Source organism: Sphaerodactylus townsendi, linkage group LG01 (genome assembly GCF_021028975.2).
Source record: "Sphaerodactylus townsendi isolate TG3544 linkage group LG01, MPM_Stown_v2.3, whole genome shotgun sequence".
Taxonomy (NCBI): Eukaryota; Metazoa; Chordata; class Lepidosauria; order Squamata; family Sphaerodactylidae; genus Sphaerodactylus; species Sphaerodactylus townsendi.
This window is the reverse complement of record NC_059425.1, coordinates 84,947,122-84,965,499: the sequence shown is the minus strand read 5'-3', so window position 1 is coordinate 84,965,499 and position 18,378 is coordinate 84,947,122. Positions and strand designations below refer to the sequence as shown.

Genomic DNA, 18,378 nt, shown 5'->3' with positions numbered 1-18,378 from the left:
ATGTTCATGAAATACAATTACCATCAGCCCCTGCCAGCATGACCAATTGGCCATGCTGGCAGGGGCTGATGGGATTTGTAGTCCATGGACATCTGGAGAGCCGCAGGCTGCAGACCCCTGAACTACATCAACACATTGATCAATCATAAAGCGTGAAATATGAAAAGCAAAAGAAATCTCCCAAACGAAAACAAAAGCTACCCACAATTTAAAAAATAACAGCAATAGAAAAATATTACCTTTAAAGGACCTTTTATATGCTCATCCTGAACTTCCACAGTTGATGAATCATGCCTAAATGTTACCTAGAATTGAAGGAAAGAGCAGTGTAAATGTTAAGCATTCCCCTGCTTTGATCTTGGAATTCAGCAGTCTATAGTAGCAGCCAAATATACCAGTAAAAGTTTAAAAACCCAATACATAGCATGTTTCCCCTACATCAATCAGTTTGAATCTGCAAATCGTTCTAAGATACTCACTATGTACTACCATAACCTAAAACTGGCACATCACCTATTTTTAAAATTCAGTTGGCTCAGATTGGTCTTTCCTTAAAAGAAATATTTAAATCTGAATAAATAATTAAATACTAAAGACCAAGGTTGTTCTACAGTTCTCTTTCCCTATTTATACCTTTAAGCTGTTTGAACCTAATATATGGAAACTTCAGTGCTCCCAATGCAGATCTGAAAGCTCCATGGACCAACTGCTACCAGTACCCATTTGCTAATGAATGATCTCATACATTATTTTTAACAGTAAATTACAGTTACATACAGAATGTTTTCATTATGGTGATACACTATTCCTTTGTAGGAAAGCAAATTTTCCTGGAATTTGACTGTCTGGAGAGGGACAATCAAAACTGTACTTTTAATGTTTTACATAACGGTGCAATCTTAACAGTGCAATCCAGTTTGCTGCAGTATCCAGAGGCAGTGCAGCAAAGGAGGTGCCACACTGCCTGCAAAGGGGCTTTGGGTGGTGCAGAAGGGAGGAAACCCCCCCCCCTCCTGCTGCCCAAACTGCCCCATTGCCGAAGCAGGCTTACACCATACAAAAGTGCAGTGTTAGCCTGAAAGTCTGGGGGCCAGCGTTCCTGGGCTGGACTGCTGGTGGATTCTAACATTGGCTCCACCCCCAGCCTGCCCTTCAAATGTCAATGTTTTATTGGGGCCAGCGCAGTTCTGCAGTGGTCCAGACTTTCAGGATTTCTGCCATGGAGTTGAGGGCAGCTGACTACTCGTGCCTCTGCCCCCTCTGCCAGCGGGGGTGCCCCTTGTGCCAATGCAGGGGGCAAAACAAACAAACAAACAAGCAAGGAACCTTTATTGGCATAACAACATTATATACACAGATCCACTTAACCAAGTAGAGGGAAGCTAAAATAAATGTACGGGTAGAGAAGGCTGATGTTCAGGATTTGCTCCTAAAGCGCTGTTTTATGTACAAATCCAAAAATTTGGTGACTGCATCGTTTGCATCACTACTGGAGCTGTCCAACAGAAAGGTAATCTTTTGCAAGTCAGATGCATACTCTTTTTTGAGTAGCAGAGGTGACAGGTATTTGACTCTGGGTCCTGTGTAAAGTGGACAATAAAGTAAAATATGATCTATAGAGTCTACACAGTTCCCGTTGCATATGCATAGCCTTAGGTGGTAAGGGTTTTTAGTGAATCTCGCTGTCGATAGGGCTGATGGAAGGGCATTGCAACGGGCCAACATCATTGCTCAACGGAGCCTGGGCACGGTTATCTGGTGCAGGTATTGAGCCCCCTTATTACCAGTGTAGGTGATACCTAGAGCTAAAGGAGAGCAAGTCCTGGAAGCCTTTTCGAGTAGGATCTGATGTTCCTGGTCAAACAGCCTTCTCCTCAGAAGCTGGAAAGTTTCTTTAGATGGTAGCATGGCCAGATAATCCAAAGAATAGCCTAATTTGTTAATTTTTGTTTCTATAATGCCCCACCATTCCGAGTGACACGAAGTCTTGAGGGCTTTATATGACAAGGAGGCTGCATCGCAGTTGAAACAGATGCGCAGCCAATATTTGAGTGTGGCAAGCCATGCTCTTGTCTCTAAGAGATGTTGCCCAGTTTCGAGGCACAGGGTGGCGTAAGGCATGCCTAAAAGTTTAAATAAAAAGCGAGATTGTACTGGCTCAGCTGTGTTAGAGATTTAATAATAAAACAAGATAGTATGCTGGTGCAATTTACTTTTAATGCTCCCTTCCCTACAGTATGAGTCCCCAGCAAGCTAATCTGAAATATAATAGAGAGAACTGGCCCTAGAAAATTTTCCCCATTTCAACACCTTTCAAATGAACCAGTGGAAGACATATTATAGTGATCTACATGCACACATAAAACAACATGCACACATACCTTGACTTTGACCAGTCTTTTTGTAGTTTTAATTTTGGCCTCACAGAAGGCTCCTCGGTATTTAGCACTCACATCAGTGCCCACTGTCAAATATGGAGGCTCATCAATGGCCTAAAAGAGAAAAAACATGATGGACTTTAAAATGCCTTCCTAGATGTTTTATATATACACAGCAGCAGGGAGAGAGATAAATGGTAATATTGAATATTTGTAAAAATAACCCATCATCCAATACTCACTTTAAAAACATGCATTATTTCCAGGCCCAAGATATCATTAGCTTTGCAGTGATTATAATACTAAACAAGCAAACACGATGAATACTATCCATGAGCAGGAATAATCAATAATAATCAATTCATGTACAGTAATACCATAGTTATCTATCTCTCTCTGTAGTGTAATCTGTCAGATTTAAGAAAGGACAGAGGCAAATCTGATTTTATCCAGGAACTTAAAAGAAAGAAAAAATCATACCCTGTTTTGTTCTACTTAAGCTGTTCCCCATTTTTTGTATTAAAATTATGGAACAATTAAAAATAAATATAGATCAAATAAGGTAAGATAAAGAGCAGTAAGTAAATATCAAGCATCTTCAACCATTATCCAGTTTGTTTATCCATATAATCTGACATTTAAGCAAGTGGAACACACTAAATCTCTGCCCTCTTCTTCTGGTGTCCAACAGCTTTTTCAAGGAATTCAAACCACAATAGTCTCATTAGCCAGATGCTGATTTGCTCAGCTTTACAGACTAGTTACATGTTACATTTATCAAATAAAACAGTCATGTACCAAGTCGTAAGTGTGAATTAAATACAACACAAGTGAGACAAAAGAGCTTCCCTGTGTTATTCGGTACAACCTTAATGTTTAAACTGTTCTGGAACTTATGCAAAGCAGGTAGCATATGTTTACGTTGCACACCAGAGTTTGGTAGCCCTTTGTAGAGACTGTGCTGTTGGACTAACTAGGCGTAAATAGCAACTTTAGAAGAAAAACAATTCATTCATCAAAAACATTTATTGAAAATCAAAACAAGAGGACAGAAGCTTTAACAAAATCTTAATTATATAAAAGAAACATCAAAGACTTCTGAATATACCACTGAAACGGTCGGTAATAAACAGCAGGCTGAGGGTCGGTGAGAGAAGTGGAGTTTGGAGCAGGCGGGGGATGTGAAACAAAAAAATAAAACTGAAGAACTATGAAGACTGGAGAAAAACAGGGAGCGGTAGGTCGGGAACGCACAGACAGGAGGGACTGAGCTATATGTGCAATGTTCATTGGCAAATGAACAAGTGAATGAGTGGATATGAGGACAGATCTTGGTTTGTTGCAGGTCCCGGTTGGATATTATCTTTGGGCAACAAAAGGTTTGACTCCCATTGACTATGAGAAGAGAATCATTTTCCAGCATGGGTCGCTGGTTGTTAATGATGTGTTCAGCCAGTTTGAGCTGAGCGCCATATTTTAATGTTCTAAGCTTGTTCTAAGTAGAAGCTCTAAAGCCAGAGCTTTACTTACACACACACACCCACACACCCACACATTCTTTGCATGGGCTACAACATTAACCAATATCCCATGCCTGTGGAGAAGCTATTTTGATTCATTAGCATAATGTCTCAGCCCCAATGGCTACAAATTTCAAGTCAAGAGACCCTTTTTAGTTCAAAGAGAGAGGACAGCACATGTTCATGGAGTTAGAAGACTCTGGAGGTAGAGTAAGATGGTAGTCCAAGTTCAAAGGTGTGAGAAACTGCCTGAATGAGATTAACAAAGTATCTTTTGGAGATGTCAGAGTTATGTGATTTCCCAGAGTAGCTTTGCACTAGATGATCCATTACGTTTACTTTCCCAGTAACAACTAAAAATGTAGAATTATGTAATAGATGACTGAGCTAATGGGAGAACTATCCATTCCCTTCTAAAATGAAGAGCACATTTGCCATATTATATATGGGATCAATTTCTTTTATATTTATTAATAGCACAGAAATACTGCAATAACTACAAGTTCTCCCATTACTGTACTTCCCTATGCAACTTCTGAATGAACAGATTTGTTCCATATGGAATCTAGAAACCCTAATTTAGAAGCTGAAAAACCAGGCAAACTGGTATCTTGACTTGGTGTAGCATCTACTTATGAAATCGAGCAAGCTTTTGAACATGAAGTATTCTACAAATACTGTACATTTACACTGTCCAATAAAGAGATTTCCCCTGCTTAAAAAAATCTAAGATTTCAAGTAAGGAAATTAACTATACCTTCTCACAGAAAGAACACAGCCACTTCCTGGACTTTCTTTGTATTGAAAGGAGGTGGTAGCCAGCATAGGGAGTCAGGAAAAAATGATGCAATTGGAAGGTTTGTGTTTTGAAAAACCAATGGGTGGAGAAGAATTTCTGGGTGACCTCAAGTAGAATGCAATTGAAAACCACTATGATGGCCCAAGAGATTCCAGAGATACAGGTGTTTTTATCTGTGGCAGCCATTTTGGGAAAACTGAGGGGTTAGATTATCAAAAACCGCCCAGAGCCCTCCGGGGATGGGGCGGTATAAAAGCCTAAAATATAAATAAATAAATATAAATAAAAAACCGATTAGTGGGGAGAACCCTCAGGGGCCACTGAGCAGGATGCAGTTAAAACCGTGGTAGCCCATGGGATTCCAGAGACACAGGTGGTTTCATCCACTGCGGCCATTTTAATATTGGGATTCTATAGCGCAAGCACACTGCTTTCACTTCCCCTGAACAATGCAGAACCAGATGTTTATCTTTTGGTGGGGCAGAGTATAGTCAAATTACACTGTCCTGACAGATCCGCCCACTGGGCGGGGGGCTTGCTTGGGGAAAACAGTTTTTAAAATATTTTAAAATAGGAAAATAAAAAATAATAAAAGCACAGACCTTTCAAATAATTTAAAGTGGAAATGAAATGAATAAACAGTTTCTTTCAGAATAAGGCTAAGGACACAAAGATAACATGGTAACTTCTAATCTCAATCTTTGTGCAGCCCAGGGCACTCAAGTTAGGGAGTAAAGCATTGGGGAAGCATTGGGGTTATTTCTACAGAGAGTGGCGGCACTACGACTGGACAAAGCAGACCCCTCATGGCACCAAGGAACAGGAGGAAGAATGGCTGCTTGCACTGGCCTCCATGGGGGCAGAGTTCCCCTCAAAATAAAAGACTTCTTTGTAGTACATTTTGAGAACCTGAAAAGAAGCATGGCTGAGAGGAGGTGGCTAAAAGGTTGAATCAGGTGGAAACAAACAGAGAAAAAGAAGCCAGGGAGACTGAAGAGCTTCGCATCTAATGACAAGGTTTTCTCTTGGCTAAGGGAGAAGACACTCCTGATCAGAAGAAGGCCCCAGTACTAATGACGCTGGAGGCACAGGAGCGTAAAGGCTTTAACCCTTTCGTAAGGGATTGGGAAAGGGAAAGGGAAAGGCAAACCACCTCATAAACATAGTCTGCCTAATAAACATTGTGATGTCACGTCACCCAATGGGTCAGTAATGACCCAGTGCTTGAACAGGGGGATACCCTTACCTTTTTAAGGTGGTGTAGCTAGAGACAGCAGCTACAGTGGGACAATAACTTGTTCTTATGAGTAAACTAGCAGGGCCCAGCCACACGTTGCTGTGGCAATTGTCCTTCTCATCCCAGTCCGCAACCCACACAGATGTCCATGCAGGTCCAATGATCCCCAGCATAGCCTTTTGGGGTGGTCAAATGGAATCCCTCTTTCCCTTTTCAATTCACATTGTTATACGGTGGTGTCTTGTTTTTTTAGTATAAGGTAACCCTTTCCATTCCACAACGGAACTGTCCAGAGTGCAAATCCCGCTGTCCATGAGGCTAGTTGACAGGCACAGTCCCGGCTTGGGTAAGGCAGAACTGGGGCAAGGAGGCTATCCCAGTCAGGCAGCAGAGGCAGGGTGGTGAGGCGTTCAGATCAAGGCCAGCTCCCTGGGTTTTTAAAGGGCCATGTGCAAAAGAAGCGGAGCCAGTAGTGTTGGTTCACCCCATGGATTTTCTTAGAAGAAAAAGGCAAACTCCAGCTCGTGTTTAGTAAAAGAGAGCTGTGGCGAATATGGTGGAAGTGGGTAAGTGGTGGTTGGATGTGAGGGAGGGCCGAGTGAGGTGTATGAGGATGAGCTTGATGTGTATGAGAGTATGTGTGTTGTGTGGTAGCAGAGGGTGAGGCACACAGAGTGAAAGTTACCTGCGTGTGAGGGGGGGGGACCCCACCTGACATCTCACATGGCAAAGTGTGTATGTGTTTCACTTCCACTCGTATTACCTAACAGTATTACCTATTTACTATTTTAACTGCTCATCTCTGGCCATCTCTGCGAACATTCTAAAGGCATACCAACCCCCAGGCCACAGACATGCTGCACGAATTTTCTAAGGGTGACAGTTAAACACAGCCAGATTCGTGCCTGGTGCGCCAGGAAAAAGACGTTTTACCTGGCTCAGGTATGGACTTTCGGCGATTTGAAGGTCCGATTACCTGCCCGCAACAGGGAGGAACGTCATGTGAAAATTTGGGGGCGATCTGTCCAGCCGTTTCCACGTTAGGGCATGACTAACAAAGTCACTGTTAGCTTTTTATATATATAGAAGATGGGGAACCTTTGTGGAAGCAAGCGAAGGCAGCAATAGGCATATGAGGCAAATGGTCCTAATTATGTTGAAAAGACCTAGAGTTCTCTGTTAGAACTGATTCAGTGGGTTAAAATACATATGAGACCTGCTCCCCTGGTATTAGACTGTTACTGCAGAGGTTGTAGCTTGAATACCCTAGTAAGGAAGAGGATCCTGACCTGGGGAGTCAACCCGCCTATAGCTATCCTCTAGATTTAAAAGGCTAATCACACTTCAAGACCAGAAGATGGAGAATATTTTGTGCTTAACTGTCAAAGTGGTGAGTTACAGTTGCTGACTGATGTGGTTTGGGACCAGACAAGTTCTATTGGCTGTGCTGGAGTGGTGCAAATGAACAAAGCACTAGAAAGAAAGGAAGATCAGCTGCAACTAATATCAAGAAAGTGGAAAATAGGGTGGCTTAGCTGCATAATTAATTTCCAAAGAATTCCTTCAGCAATCAAACCTGAATCTTCACCACCTGAGAACATTTTCTAAAGAAACTAAAACATACATATGTTAAATATACTGCAAGCTTCTCTATAATAGTGGTTCTGAGCATACCCTGTTTCCCCTAATATAAGACATCCCCGAAAAATAAGACGTAGTAGAGGTTTTGCTGAAGTGCGAAATATAAGGCATCCCCCGAAAGTAAGACATAGCAAAGTTTTTGTTTGGAAGCATGCCCGACAAACAGAACACAGGAAAAATAAGACATCCCCTGAAAATAAGACATAGCACATCTTTGGGAGCAAAAATTAATATAAGACACTGTCTTATATTCGGGGAAACACGGTAGTAGACACCTAAGACTAACTTGGTGTTTTTTCCCAAAAATATTTAAGTTTTTATCTTGTTAAAAGCTAACTTTGGAGGGCCTTGTTAATTATAAAATTGTACAATTGATATTGTAACAATGGTAAATATTGGGGTAAGTGACCCTTGAAAGTTGTTTATTTAAGGCTCCAATCTACTATTCTTTCATATCAGCTGGGCTGCGGTAATGTACCTGGCAATCTGCAGTTGGCCATAGTTAACTCACTGAGCAAGAGCCAAAATCAAACCCTTCAATTGTCAAGGGGTGTTTAGAAACAGATCTAACAGCTACATTAAACAGAGACTGTAGTTAATCTAAATTTGTTCTCTTGAGGAAACTGACAAAACAAAGCTGCAGGCATGCCTTTTCATAAGAGGATGACTAAGTTGAAGAAAGAAGCAGAAGCCCAGATGGAGCTAAGCTTCATTGAATCACGCTTGAGCGTGGACTGGAGGTCAACTTTATAATTTGTCTTCATTCACTGCATGCAGAACAAAATATAACACAAAAAATCCCCTGTGGCTTTTTGAAACACCCTTCCACTTAATTTCCTTGTTCATCTAGTTACATTCACATTTGTATGCATGTGGTATTGATACACAAAAAGGGACATTTTAAAAATGAAATGTTTCTGTTTCATGTTTCTATACAGAAAATTCCATGGAAATTGTATGAAAGTAACCGTTTCTATTTCACAGTTGGCTTTCAGTGGACAGAAATGCCCTTCTATTGGGGTGATGGTGGGTACTTTTTATCAGCTCTACCTCCCATTGCTGTACCCTGCTTTGCCCCCTCTCCATGCTGTGTTTCCTGAGCTCCCAAGAAGCAGAACTTCAAAGCACTCTGTGGGCTGTGATGGGATGGGTAGAGACCTGTTACAAGCTTGACTACAAAGTAGAAACATGAGATTTGTGTACATATGCCTTATTCCAGAGCCTATATATGTGCTGGAAAACTATTATCAACATGTGCTCATACAGCAAAAGAGATTATTATATTTGAAGCAGTCCTAGAAAATGATCACGCTAACTTGTACACAGGGAGCCAGTAGCAATTATTCCAAAGCTTACATGTAATAGCACCTGTCTCACCCTCTACCCTTAGGTGTTACACCACAGTCAGAAGAGTACTGAAGTGCACTTTCCCAAGGTAACAGATCATCATGGGACTAGAAATGCTTTAACAAAGCAACTGTGGCCGTTTCCGCCCTCGCCTTTTGTTGCGCGCTACTCGCTGCAAGTAACGCAGGGTCCAGCAGCACTCCCCACTACCGGAGCGGCAACAACGCAGCTGCCCCGATCCTTCGCGACCCCTCAGCATGCGTCATTTCTGCCCCTGTTCAGAATGGCGTCTTTTGCAAAACCCCGCGCAGAGCGCGGGCAGTGGAGAGCATGACTGAGTGCTCAGAAACACCCGCGGTTAACGAAGCCCGGTAAGCCTCGCTTTTCTTTTCAAAGTGGGGGAACGGCCTGTGCTAGGCCTGCAATAGGGTTTCAAAGTAATTCACTGAACCTTTTGCACCCTGGAAACTATTGTCCTCACTTTGGTTGCAAAGCAAAGTAGGTGGAGAAGTGGAGCTCTACATCATTTCAACAAAGTCATTAGGACAGTACTTTTATTTCTTCGAACAACACAGCTCCAACAATATATCTTTAAAAATCACTTTGAAGAAACTTGAGATTTCTTCTAACAGTACAACCCTGTTTATGTTGGAGGAAGTCTCTTCTGGCTGGGATCCAACCCATACAACAGATGCTCTTCCTCCCTAATCATTTTGGTTGCTCTTTTCTGGACCTTCTCAAACTGTGCAATATTCTTTTTCAGGTGCCTCGACCAGAACTGTACACAATATTCCAAGCATGGTCACAACACAGATTTTTATAAAGTAGTATGATGTTTTATTCTTTGTTCTTGTTTCTAATTATGGCCCACATGGAATTGGGCTTTTTCTCAGCAGCAGCACACTGGGTCAACATTTTCATCATGCTGTCCACTACTACCCCAAAGATGCTTTCTTGGTCTGTTGCTGCCAGTTCAGATCCCATCAATGAATATGTGAAGTTCAGATTATTTGCTCCAATATGTATCACTTTTGGAGCTCATCACAGCACATCACATCAATTTCCAATCCATAGAGGACTTGTGCTCTCATCCTCTTACTGCGCAGTTTGCTCAGAAGCCTCTGGTGAAGGAGTTTGTCAGAAACCTTCCGGAAGTCCAAGTTCAGTCCTATCTGAAAGGTCCTAAAAGAGTTCTAAAAGAACCCTACAAGATAGGATTTAGTATTACAGAAGCCATGCTGGTTTTTATTCAGCAGGGTTTGTCCTATATGTTTGACAACTTTATCTTTAACAATGCTTTCTATCAATGTACCTGGAACATACATTAAGCTAACTGGTCTGTAATCCCCCCACCCCACCCCGCGTGCGCGATCCTTTATTTTAAGGGAGTTATATTGGCCACTCTCTAGTCCTCTGGAACAGAGGCTGGTCTGAGGGACATGGAGCATATTCAAATTAGAAGATCAGCAATTTCACATTTAAGTTCTTTAAGAACTCAGAGAAGAATACCGTCTTATCCTGGTGATCTATAGGTTCACAGTTTGTGTATTTGTTCTAGAAGTGTTGTTGCCTAAATTCCACATCCTCTGCTCTTGAACAGGTATCTGACATATCTTCAGCAGTGACAATGGATGAGAAGCATTCTATGAACTGATAAGGCATAATACTGCAGACCACAGAAGCAGCACAAAATAAAACCCTCCATTAAAATTCTGTGCACAAGACACATCTGATTTACTTCTGGCTTTTATGTTTATCATGGGAAACACAGCCAATACACATAACAAGCTTTGGTGCAAACTGAAATTTGTTTTGTACCCAGTACCATCGAAATTAATTTGTAACAACTTCGGTACTCTTTTTGAAGCATTTACAAACAGCAAACTTTGGTGATTACCCACTTTTTCATACTTTTAACCACCCACAATTTCTCATTGGATCCAACAAAGGCCACCCAACCTGCAAAAGCATCCTTCTCTGCATTCAGCACCAAAGGCAGCAGACAGGCCCCAGAGAAGGAGGAGGCTATTGGATCAGGCTGGGAACTGACAGAGGAGCACAGCAGGGATGAATAAAGGGAGGTGCTGAAAGGGTTGGAGTTAGGAGAGTCAGGACAGAAAGTCGCAGTGGCAGAATGGGGGGAGTTGGGAGGTGGACAGGTGGAGAGGTCAAGGAGGACTTTTGGGGAGGGGGGGAATAGCAGAAAAGGGTCAAAAAGGAGAGGGGACCAGAAACTGAGATTGGGAGGGGTGGAGAGGAGAGGAGAGGAACTGCGGAGGGCTGGGGGGGGGGGGGCAACTGGGTACATGAAGATCAAAGGACTGAAGGACCTGCAGGAATGGGGAGTGGGAACACCAAGAGATCTGAGCAGAGTTTTTGCTGATCACAGAAGAAGGAGATGGGGGTCACCAAAAGCTGGAAAACAGGTAGTGGGGAACCCTCTGGATGAAGCTCCAAGAGCAGGCTGAGCAGAGGACGAATGCCAAGAAAACCTCCGGATTGGTGTACAGCAGGCCATGGAAGGAGCCAGAGGCAGCCCCTAAATTTCCAGCAATGTCCCTAGAAGGAGTTAGCACCCCCAGCCCCCACCACTGCCATCTGAAATATGCAGAGAGAAGGAGAGACCTCTGAAGGGCAGGGCAGTAGCTGTGCCTAGGTCAAGGGAGAACTGTGGTTTGTGGAGGGATCCAGAGAGGTCCAATGCTGGTATTTGTGGGATGCCTGTTTATAGGGGGAAGTAGAGAAGGGAGAAGGGAAGCAGTTGGGGTGTCAGAACAATCATGCGAGCAGTGCTTCTCTGGAGTCGGAAGCCTGACCTCCGCCCTCAGCTCTGCGGCTACTCAAAATCAGAAGAGGTCTCTTTATATTATTATTATTATTATTATTATTATTATTATTATTATTATTATTAGTAGTAGTAGTAGTAGTAGTAGTAGTAGTAGTAGTAGTAGTAGTAGTAATTAAATTTAGTATACTGCCCTATCCCCGAAGGGCTCAGGGCGGTGTACAGATAAAACATCAGCTAAAAACATACATATAATTAAAACAACAGTCATATCTTAAAACATCGCCTGCACCCTTACGAAACCCTCCTAATGCGAAATAATGGGTCCTGATGGTATTAGGGCCCATGGGGGTAAAGAGGAGGGGGTACGGGCACCCTCAGCGGCTGGTCTCTTCAAAGGCCCAGTGGAACAACTCAGTCTTACAGGCCCTGCGGAAATCCGTAAGGTCCAGCAGGGCCCGGACAACTGGAGGGAGAGTGTTCCACCAGGCCGGCGCCAGAGCTGTGAAGGCCCTGGCCCGAGTGGAGGCCAGCCTCATCATTGAGGGGCCAGGGACCTCCAGTAAATTGGCCTCTGCTGAGCGCAGAGGTCGAGTTGGGACATATGGGGTAATGCGGTCCCGAAGGTACGAGGGTCCCAGGCCGCGCAAGGCCTTAAAGGTCAACACCCACACCTTGAAGATGATTCGGAATTCAACCGGGAGCCAATGCAGGCGGCGCAACACAGGTTGAATATGCTCTTGAAAGGCGCCCCCTGTGAGCAAACGAGCCGCCGCATGTTGCACCAGTTTTAATTTCCGGATCAAACGCAAGGGAAGGCCCGCGTAGAGCGAGTTACAATAGTCTAGCCTGGAGGTGACCGTTTCATGGATCACTGTGGCTAGGTCAGTGTTAGAGAGGAAGGGAGCCAACCGCCGGGCCTGTCGAAGATGGAAAAATGCAACCCGGGTTATATGGGCCACCTGGGTCTCCACTGAAAGAGACGAATCCAGGTGGACCCCCAGGCTGTGAACGGAGGAGGTCGGCGCCAATGTGACCCCCTTGAGCCTCCAGGGCTCCTTCTGCAGACCTTATAGGTTCTGTCGCAATCAATCAATGATTTATTTACGGTCATTGACCAGCAAGGTACAAAAGAATTAAAATCACAAAGGTTCTGTCTCTCTGAGAAGTGCTGCATCTCAGCCTGTAGTAGTATCTTGCCAGCCACAGTGCCACTCAGAGAGATGGAGGAAAGCTAGCTACATTTTAAAATGCTTCTGACTTTCCTCTGTCCCTCCAGGAATGCAATGGGGGCGTGGAAGAGGAGTTTGGCCAGGGGCTGGGCGCAGGGGGAAGAAGGGGTGGTGCCCAAAATGTGACCTGGGCAAATGGTGCCTGGGCATTCCTCAGAGGAAATAAAACACATAAACAGATGCAATGGTTGCCATTTCACTCAAATGATGGATGCATGGATGCTTGAGAGAGAGAGAAAACTTTCTACATTGTATTAAGCAATACTTTTCAGAGGTGAGACAGTTAATAAGAAAAGAAAAGCCTTTTTTAAACATGGACCCTATTTTTTGGAAAGCCTTCTCCTTAAGGGCTTGCCTAGAAGCAAACCTCTGGAAAGTATAACCTCTTGGTGCCAGGTGAGGTTATTTCCCCAGACATTTTAGTGATTTATGTATTGGACTCCCCAGAGTCAATGTGGATATAGTGGTTAGTGTTAGACTACACTTGGAGAGACTTGGAATCAAATTCCCACTCTGCCATGCCACAGACCTTCTGTTTCATTGTAATATACATCACAAGATTATTATTATTAATTTGATTTATAAACCATTTCCCTGTAAAAAGGTCTCAGAGTGGTGTACAACAATAAATTAAACAATTAAAATCAACAACATAAAATTCCCATATGTTGGCGCCCATCCATGCAACCTGAGATCTAAGGTCCAGAAACCAAAGAAGGAGAGAAAGAGAGGAAAGGTCAGCTGAGTTGAAATACCACAGCTGTCCTCAGTCATAGGCATGGCGGAACAGTTGTCTTATAGGCTCTGAGCACAAAGTTGAAAGAACTGGCCCAAGATATGCCACACTGAGATCTTGAGAAGAAATACAAATGTATTTTTTAAAAATTGCCACTGATTTTTTAAAATGTAAACATGGGTGCAATGTATCGTCGAAAATTTTCATAGATGGAATCAACTGACTGTTGAGGGCTTTCCAGGCTGTGTAGCCGTGGTCTGGTAGTGGTGCCAGACCAAGACCACACAGCCCAGAAAACCCACCAAAACTAGTAAATATGGGTCCTTTTGTATACATGTGTGCAAGGGCCTGTACAGCTGCTACTTTTTAAAAACTATTTTTTAAAAAAACTATTTTCTGTTTATTCTAATTTTTAATATTTTAAGATACTGTCATGGGGAGTATTATTGGGAATCATTATCTATTTGTAAGCCACTTTAGGAACCAGTTCCTTGCTGAAAGACTGCAAGATACAACTATCTAAAATAAATCAGTTGGCCACACACGTCAATCCTGTCAGATTTCATTTTACAAGCTTCCTCCAATGGGTTTATTTTCTGAGCCTGCCAGCTGCATTTTATGTTAATTAATCTAGCTGACAATTTTGGCTGATAATTTCTGGCAATGTCCAGAACCTATACCAATTTTATACCTGTAATTTAACTTCATGTTTTCATTCGCTATAATGATATACAGTTTATACTCAAATAAAAACCCATAAGCAACTTTGCAAACATACCTTGACTTTATAATATTGTAGTATATGGTATATTTCTGAACTAAAAGATACTGGGTTCCAACCCAGTATTTTCACTGATGTGGTTTTACTAATATTTTGAGACATAAAGGTAAAGGTAGCCCCCTGCGCAAGCACAGAATCATTACTGACTTATGCTGCGTAAGACTTAATGTGGCATTAATAAAACTTTTAAACTTACATGGTAGTTAAGCAAGCTTCAAAGTAAAATAACAGAATTATTTTCTGCCTGTGAAAGAACACTCTGTTGGCAATGAGGAATGAGCAATTTTTTCCAAACCCCCTTCCACTGGAGGCCCTCTCCTTCATACTGTATTCAGTTCTGTTCCTGTTTAACCCTCTGCCTCAGAGGACACTGACTACAGTGGAAGGGGGAAAGTGGGTAAACTGTGTGCTGTATGTCTATGGCACTTTCAATCCCCTAATGTTTACATAGCAAAATTTGTTTAAAAAGTGTTACTGTAGATCTGTTTTGTTGTATATGTGTGTTCTAAAGCAAATTTAAGTAACAATTTATTTTCTCTTTTCTAAATAAAAACAAAAAATCCTTTTTTGAGAAAATTCTCAGCAAGTGTTTGGAGGCTGTCTAATATGACAAACAGCTCCTTAGCATTAATTAAGTAGTTAAAGTTTGAAGAAACAGCACAATTCACTTTTTACAAATTTATGTTTTAGTTAAGATTTGTCTTTAAGCTTTAACAGTACAGTGAAGACCCATGAAGTCTACTGGTTTATGTTTGTAACTGTTTAGAATTACAGTGTAATTAGCAGAAGAACAGTTGGAAAAGTAATCAACATATTACAAAAACTAAAGGTGGTTAGTAATTATAAAGTTCAATTTTTATATTTTCATTTTTTTAATCATAAGGTAATTTATAAAGTTATTTATTCTCTTAGAAGCCAATTTTTATTTGCAAAATTCACACTTTTATATTTTTAATATATCTATTTCACAATGTGATTTGAGCCATGGACAGACAAGACACACATTTCCACAACCCTGAGAAAAGCCCCAGGTTTGCAGAAAAACCTGAATTCGAAAAAATAGCAGCAGCAATAACAATATTTGGGGATGTTTACCCCCCCTCCCCACAATAAATAATAGAAGTGCCTGTAGTTTTACAAAACAAATGTCCTCTGTGGACATTGCTAGACACCCACAAAAATATTACCTGCATTCAAGCCTTGTTTTCCACCAACATAATGCAGGAGAAAGGGTGGGGCCATTTCCAAGGCTGCTTTGGCCTGTGAGGGAGAACTCAACAGAGCCCGACCCTACAGCAGCCACCAGTGACTTGCTACCAACATACCTTGCTAGTCTTACCCATGACTGGCTGCTCGCTACTGTTCAATAGCTGCTATCTCTTGAAAGCCAGTGTTGTGTAGTGGTTAGAGCTTCAAACTAGGATCTGGGAGACTCAAGTTCAAATCTCTGTTCTGCTATGGAAACTCACTGGATGATCTTGAAGTAGTCTCACAGTCTGAGTCTAACTTACCTCACAGGTTTGTTATGAAGATAAAATAGATAATAATGTAAGTCTCTATTGCAGAGAAGGAGGGTAAAACTGAAGCAAATAAATAAATACAGCTGAAGATGGGGCAAATAACAGGTAGGTAGGTTGGTTGGTGAGTGAGAAGGAAGGAAGGAAGGAAGGAAGGAAGGAAGGAAGGAAGGAAGGAAGGAAGGAAGGAAGGAAGAACAGCATGTGGGGTTGTCAGGAAGAGGGAAAAGATGAAACAGTGTGGGAAGGGGTTGTAGGGGGAAATTAAGTACAGTGTGTCCATGCCTAGTGGACAGCACAGTGCAACTCAATCACAGGTTTCGCTACTGGCCAGAGGGAAGAAGGAAAGAAAGCTGAAGACAAGGAGGCAGATAAAGGCAGGCAGGCAGGCAGGCAGGCAGGTTGGCAGGCTGGCTGGCGGGTGGGACAGACAGAAGAAAGACTACAGGGCTTTTGGGAAAGAGAAAGAGCAGGAATACAGGGAAAAACAGGATGCCCCCAATAGTCCTTGATTTCCCTCTTATTTTTAACTTAACAATAAGCAGAACAAAATAATCCTAAACATTAATAAAGCTGTTTACCAAAAAATACCCTCCTCAATTTATACCTGCTCCTCAGGATAGAATTGCTCTTTGTGCATACACAACACTCTGCTGACAAGAACAAAAATGTACCAGTATGGCAAGTTGCTTGCAATGAAGGCAGCAGTGAATGCTACCAGTGCCAGGAAAAACTGAGACGAGTGAAGGAAAAGCAGGGTTTTGTCAGAACCTTATGCTTATTCATGGGGTTGGTGCCTCACATATGCAAATTGCAACATTGTGCCTGTAAAAGATGTGGCATGGTCCAAACATTCATTTGGCACCACCTTTAATATATTTCGACCACCACGTGAACATGGTTTTAATTTGGTGGGATTTAATAATAATGCATTTTATTTAATGATTAAGCTTGAACTATATTTGTCTGTAATTTTAGTTTGATTAATTTTTGTAACGGCATTTAAATGTTTATATAAGGTACTTTGAACAGCTCTAGGATAGATTTTTCAACAATAGATGTTTTCAACAAATACAGTATACCAAGGTGCACATCACCATCTGCACCTATGTATAGAAAAGGAGATGCACAAAAACTAGAACCTGAGTTATAGCAGTGATGTGGATCATTTACTGTCCCACACGTGTCTGTATATCAGGGGTCCCCAAACTACGGCCCGGGGGCCAAATGAGGCCCCCTCAAGGCATTTATCCGGCCCGCCAGGCATGGCAGCGATGGCTCCATTCATGTGCAGTGGGGGCTCAAGGGAGAGGAGGAACTGGCCCCAACGGCCGTTGATTGCAGTTACATGATGGCACCCCCAAATCTCCATGCATTTTCTGACCCAGAGTTGGAAACCTTACATGTGGCAACTCCTGCTCCGCCCTTCCCTCTTGGCTACTCCATGTGTTGCTCTCAGGCTTTCTGTTCCGCCTCACTCCCATTGGCATCAGACAGGCTGACGAATCGCTCGCTGGCTGCTAGGAAGGAAAGAACCCAGGAAGATACCTGATCCTGGGTTAGATGGAATGTTTCATTGGGAAAGTTCTGCTTTTTTTTTTTACAGGGGAAGGTATTCCACAGCCTCCCCAACAATATTTGGAGCCCACCCTGTACTTGACATACTTTGGTCACTGTTCTAAAAATAGACCATGACAGAAAGGCTGAAAGGTGAAATCAAACATTTTACAATCATTTGTGCATAGGAATTTGTTCATAGTTTTTTTTAGTCCAGCCCTCCAACAGTCTGAGGGACAGTGAACTGGCCCCCTGTTTAAAAAGTTTGGGGACCCCTGCTGTATATCTATAGTTGTCAGGGCTATTGCGCTACAAATCAATCTTATTAGATGGTCTAAATGTGGGATATAAAGCATGGACAATCAATCCCCAGTGCTTGTACATGGCCCAGGCTTGTAGATGGTGTATGTGCCTTCTTTTGCTAACTTTACATTTTGCTAATGCTATTTAAATATTTTAGATTGCTTACATAAATTAATATCAGAAAAATTTCAACTGGGTGACAGAGCACTTTCCTAAGCATAAGTTGCTTAAGCAAACACCTAATAGATCTATTCTAGAGAATAAAATGATGCACAGTACCATGGAATTCATCTGCAGAGAGGTATCCATGTTCCCACAGTGAAGCTCAGACCCTTCTCTTGGGAGTCACTGGGTTTTCCATGAAGGTTCCCTATCCACAAAGACAGAGAAACTTACGAAAAGAAGCCAAATTCTGAGTACCTGGTAGAATGTATGACGTGGAAGACTGTTCCATTGACCGAGGTGATGTCAAGGGTTGTCTGGACATGGCCATTTGCTGAGTGGTGCTCTCTGTGCACACTTAATATGCGGACATCATCTGTGCA

The 18,378-nt window shown here is 42.4% G+C and overlaps 1 protein-coding gene across 4 annotated transcripts in view; it reads right to left on the bottom strand.

Moving 5' to 3' along the window:
- Nucleotides 1-18,378, bottom strand: part of ARID4B (AT-rich interaction domain 4B) — a 118,350-nt gene that overhangs the window by 67,881 nt on the left and 32,091 nt on the right. For all 4 annotated transcript variants that reach the window (XM_048485794.1, XM_048485804.1, XM_048485813.1 and 1 more), the window contains exons 3-4: nt 2,382-2,492; nt 240-305 (exon numbers count right to left, since the gene is read on the bottom strand). In XM_048485794.1, coding sequence (XP_048341751.1) covers nt 240-305; nt 2,382-2,492 — 177 coding nt within the window. The remainder of the gene's footprint in view (nt 1-239; nt 306-2,381; nt 2,493-18,378) is intronic.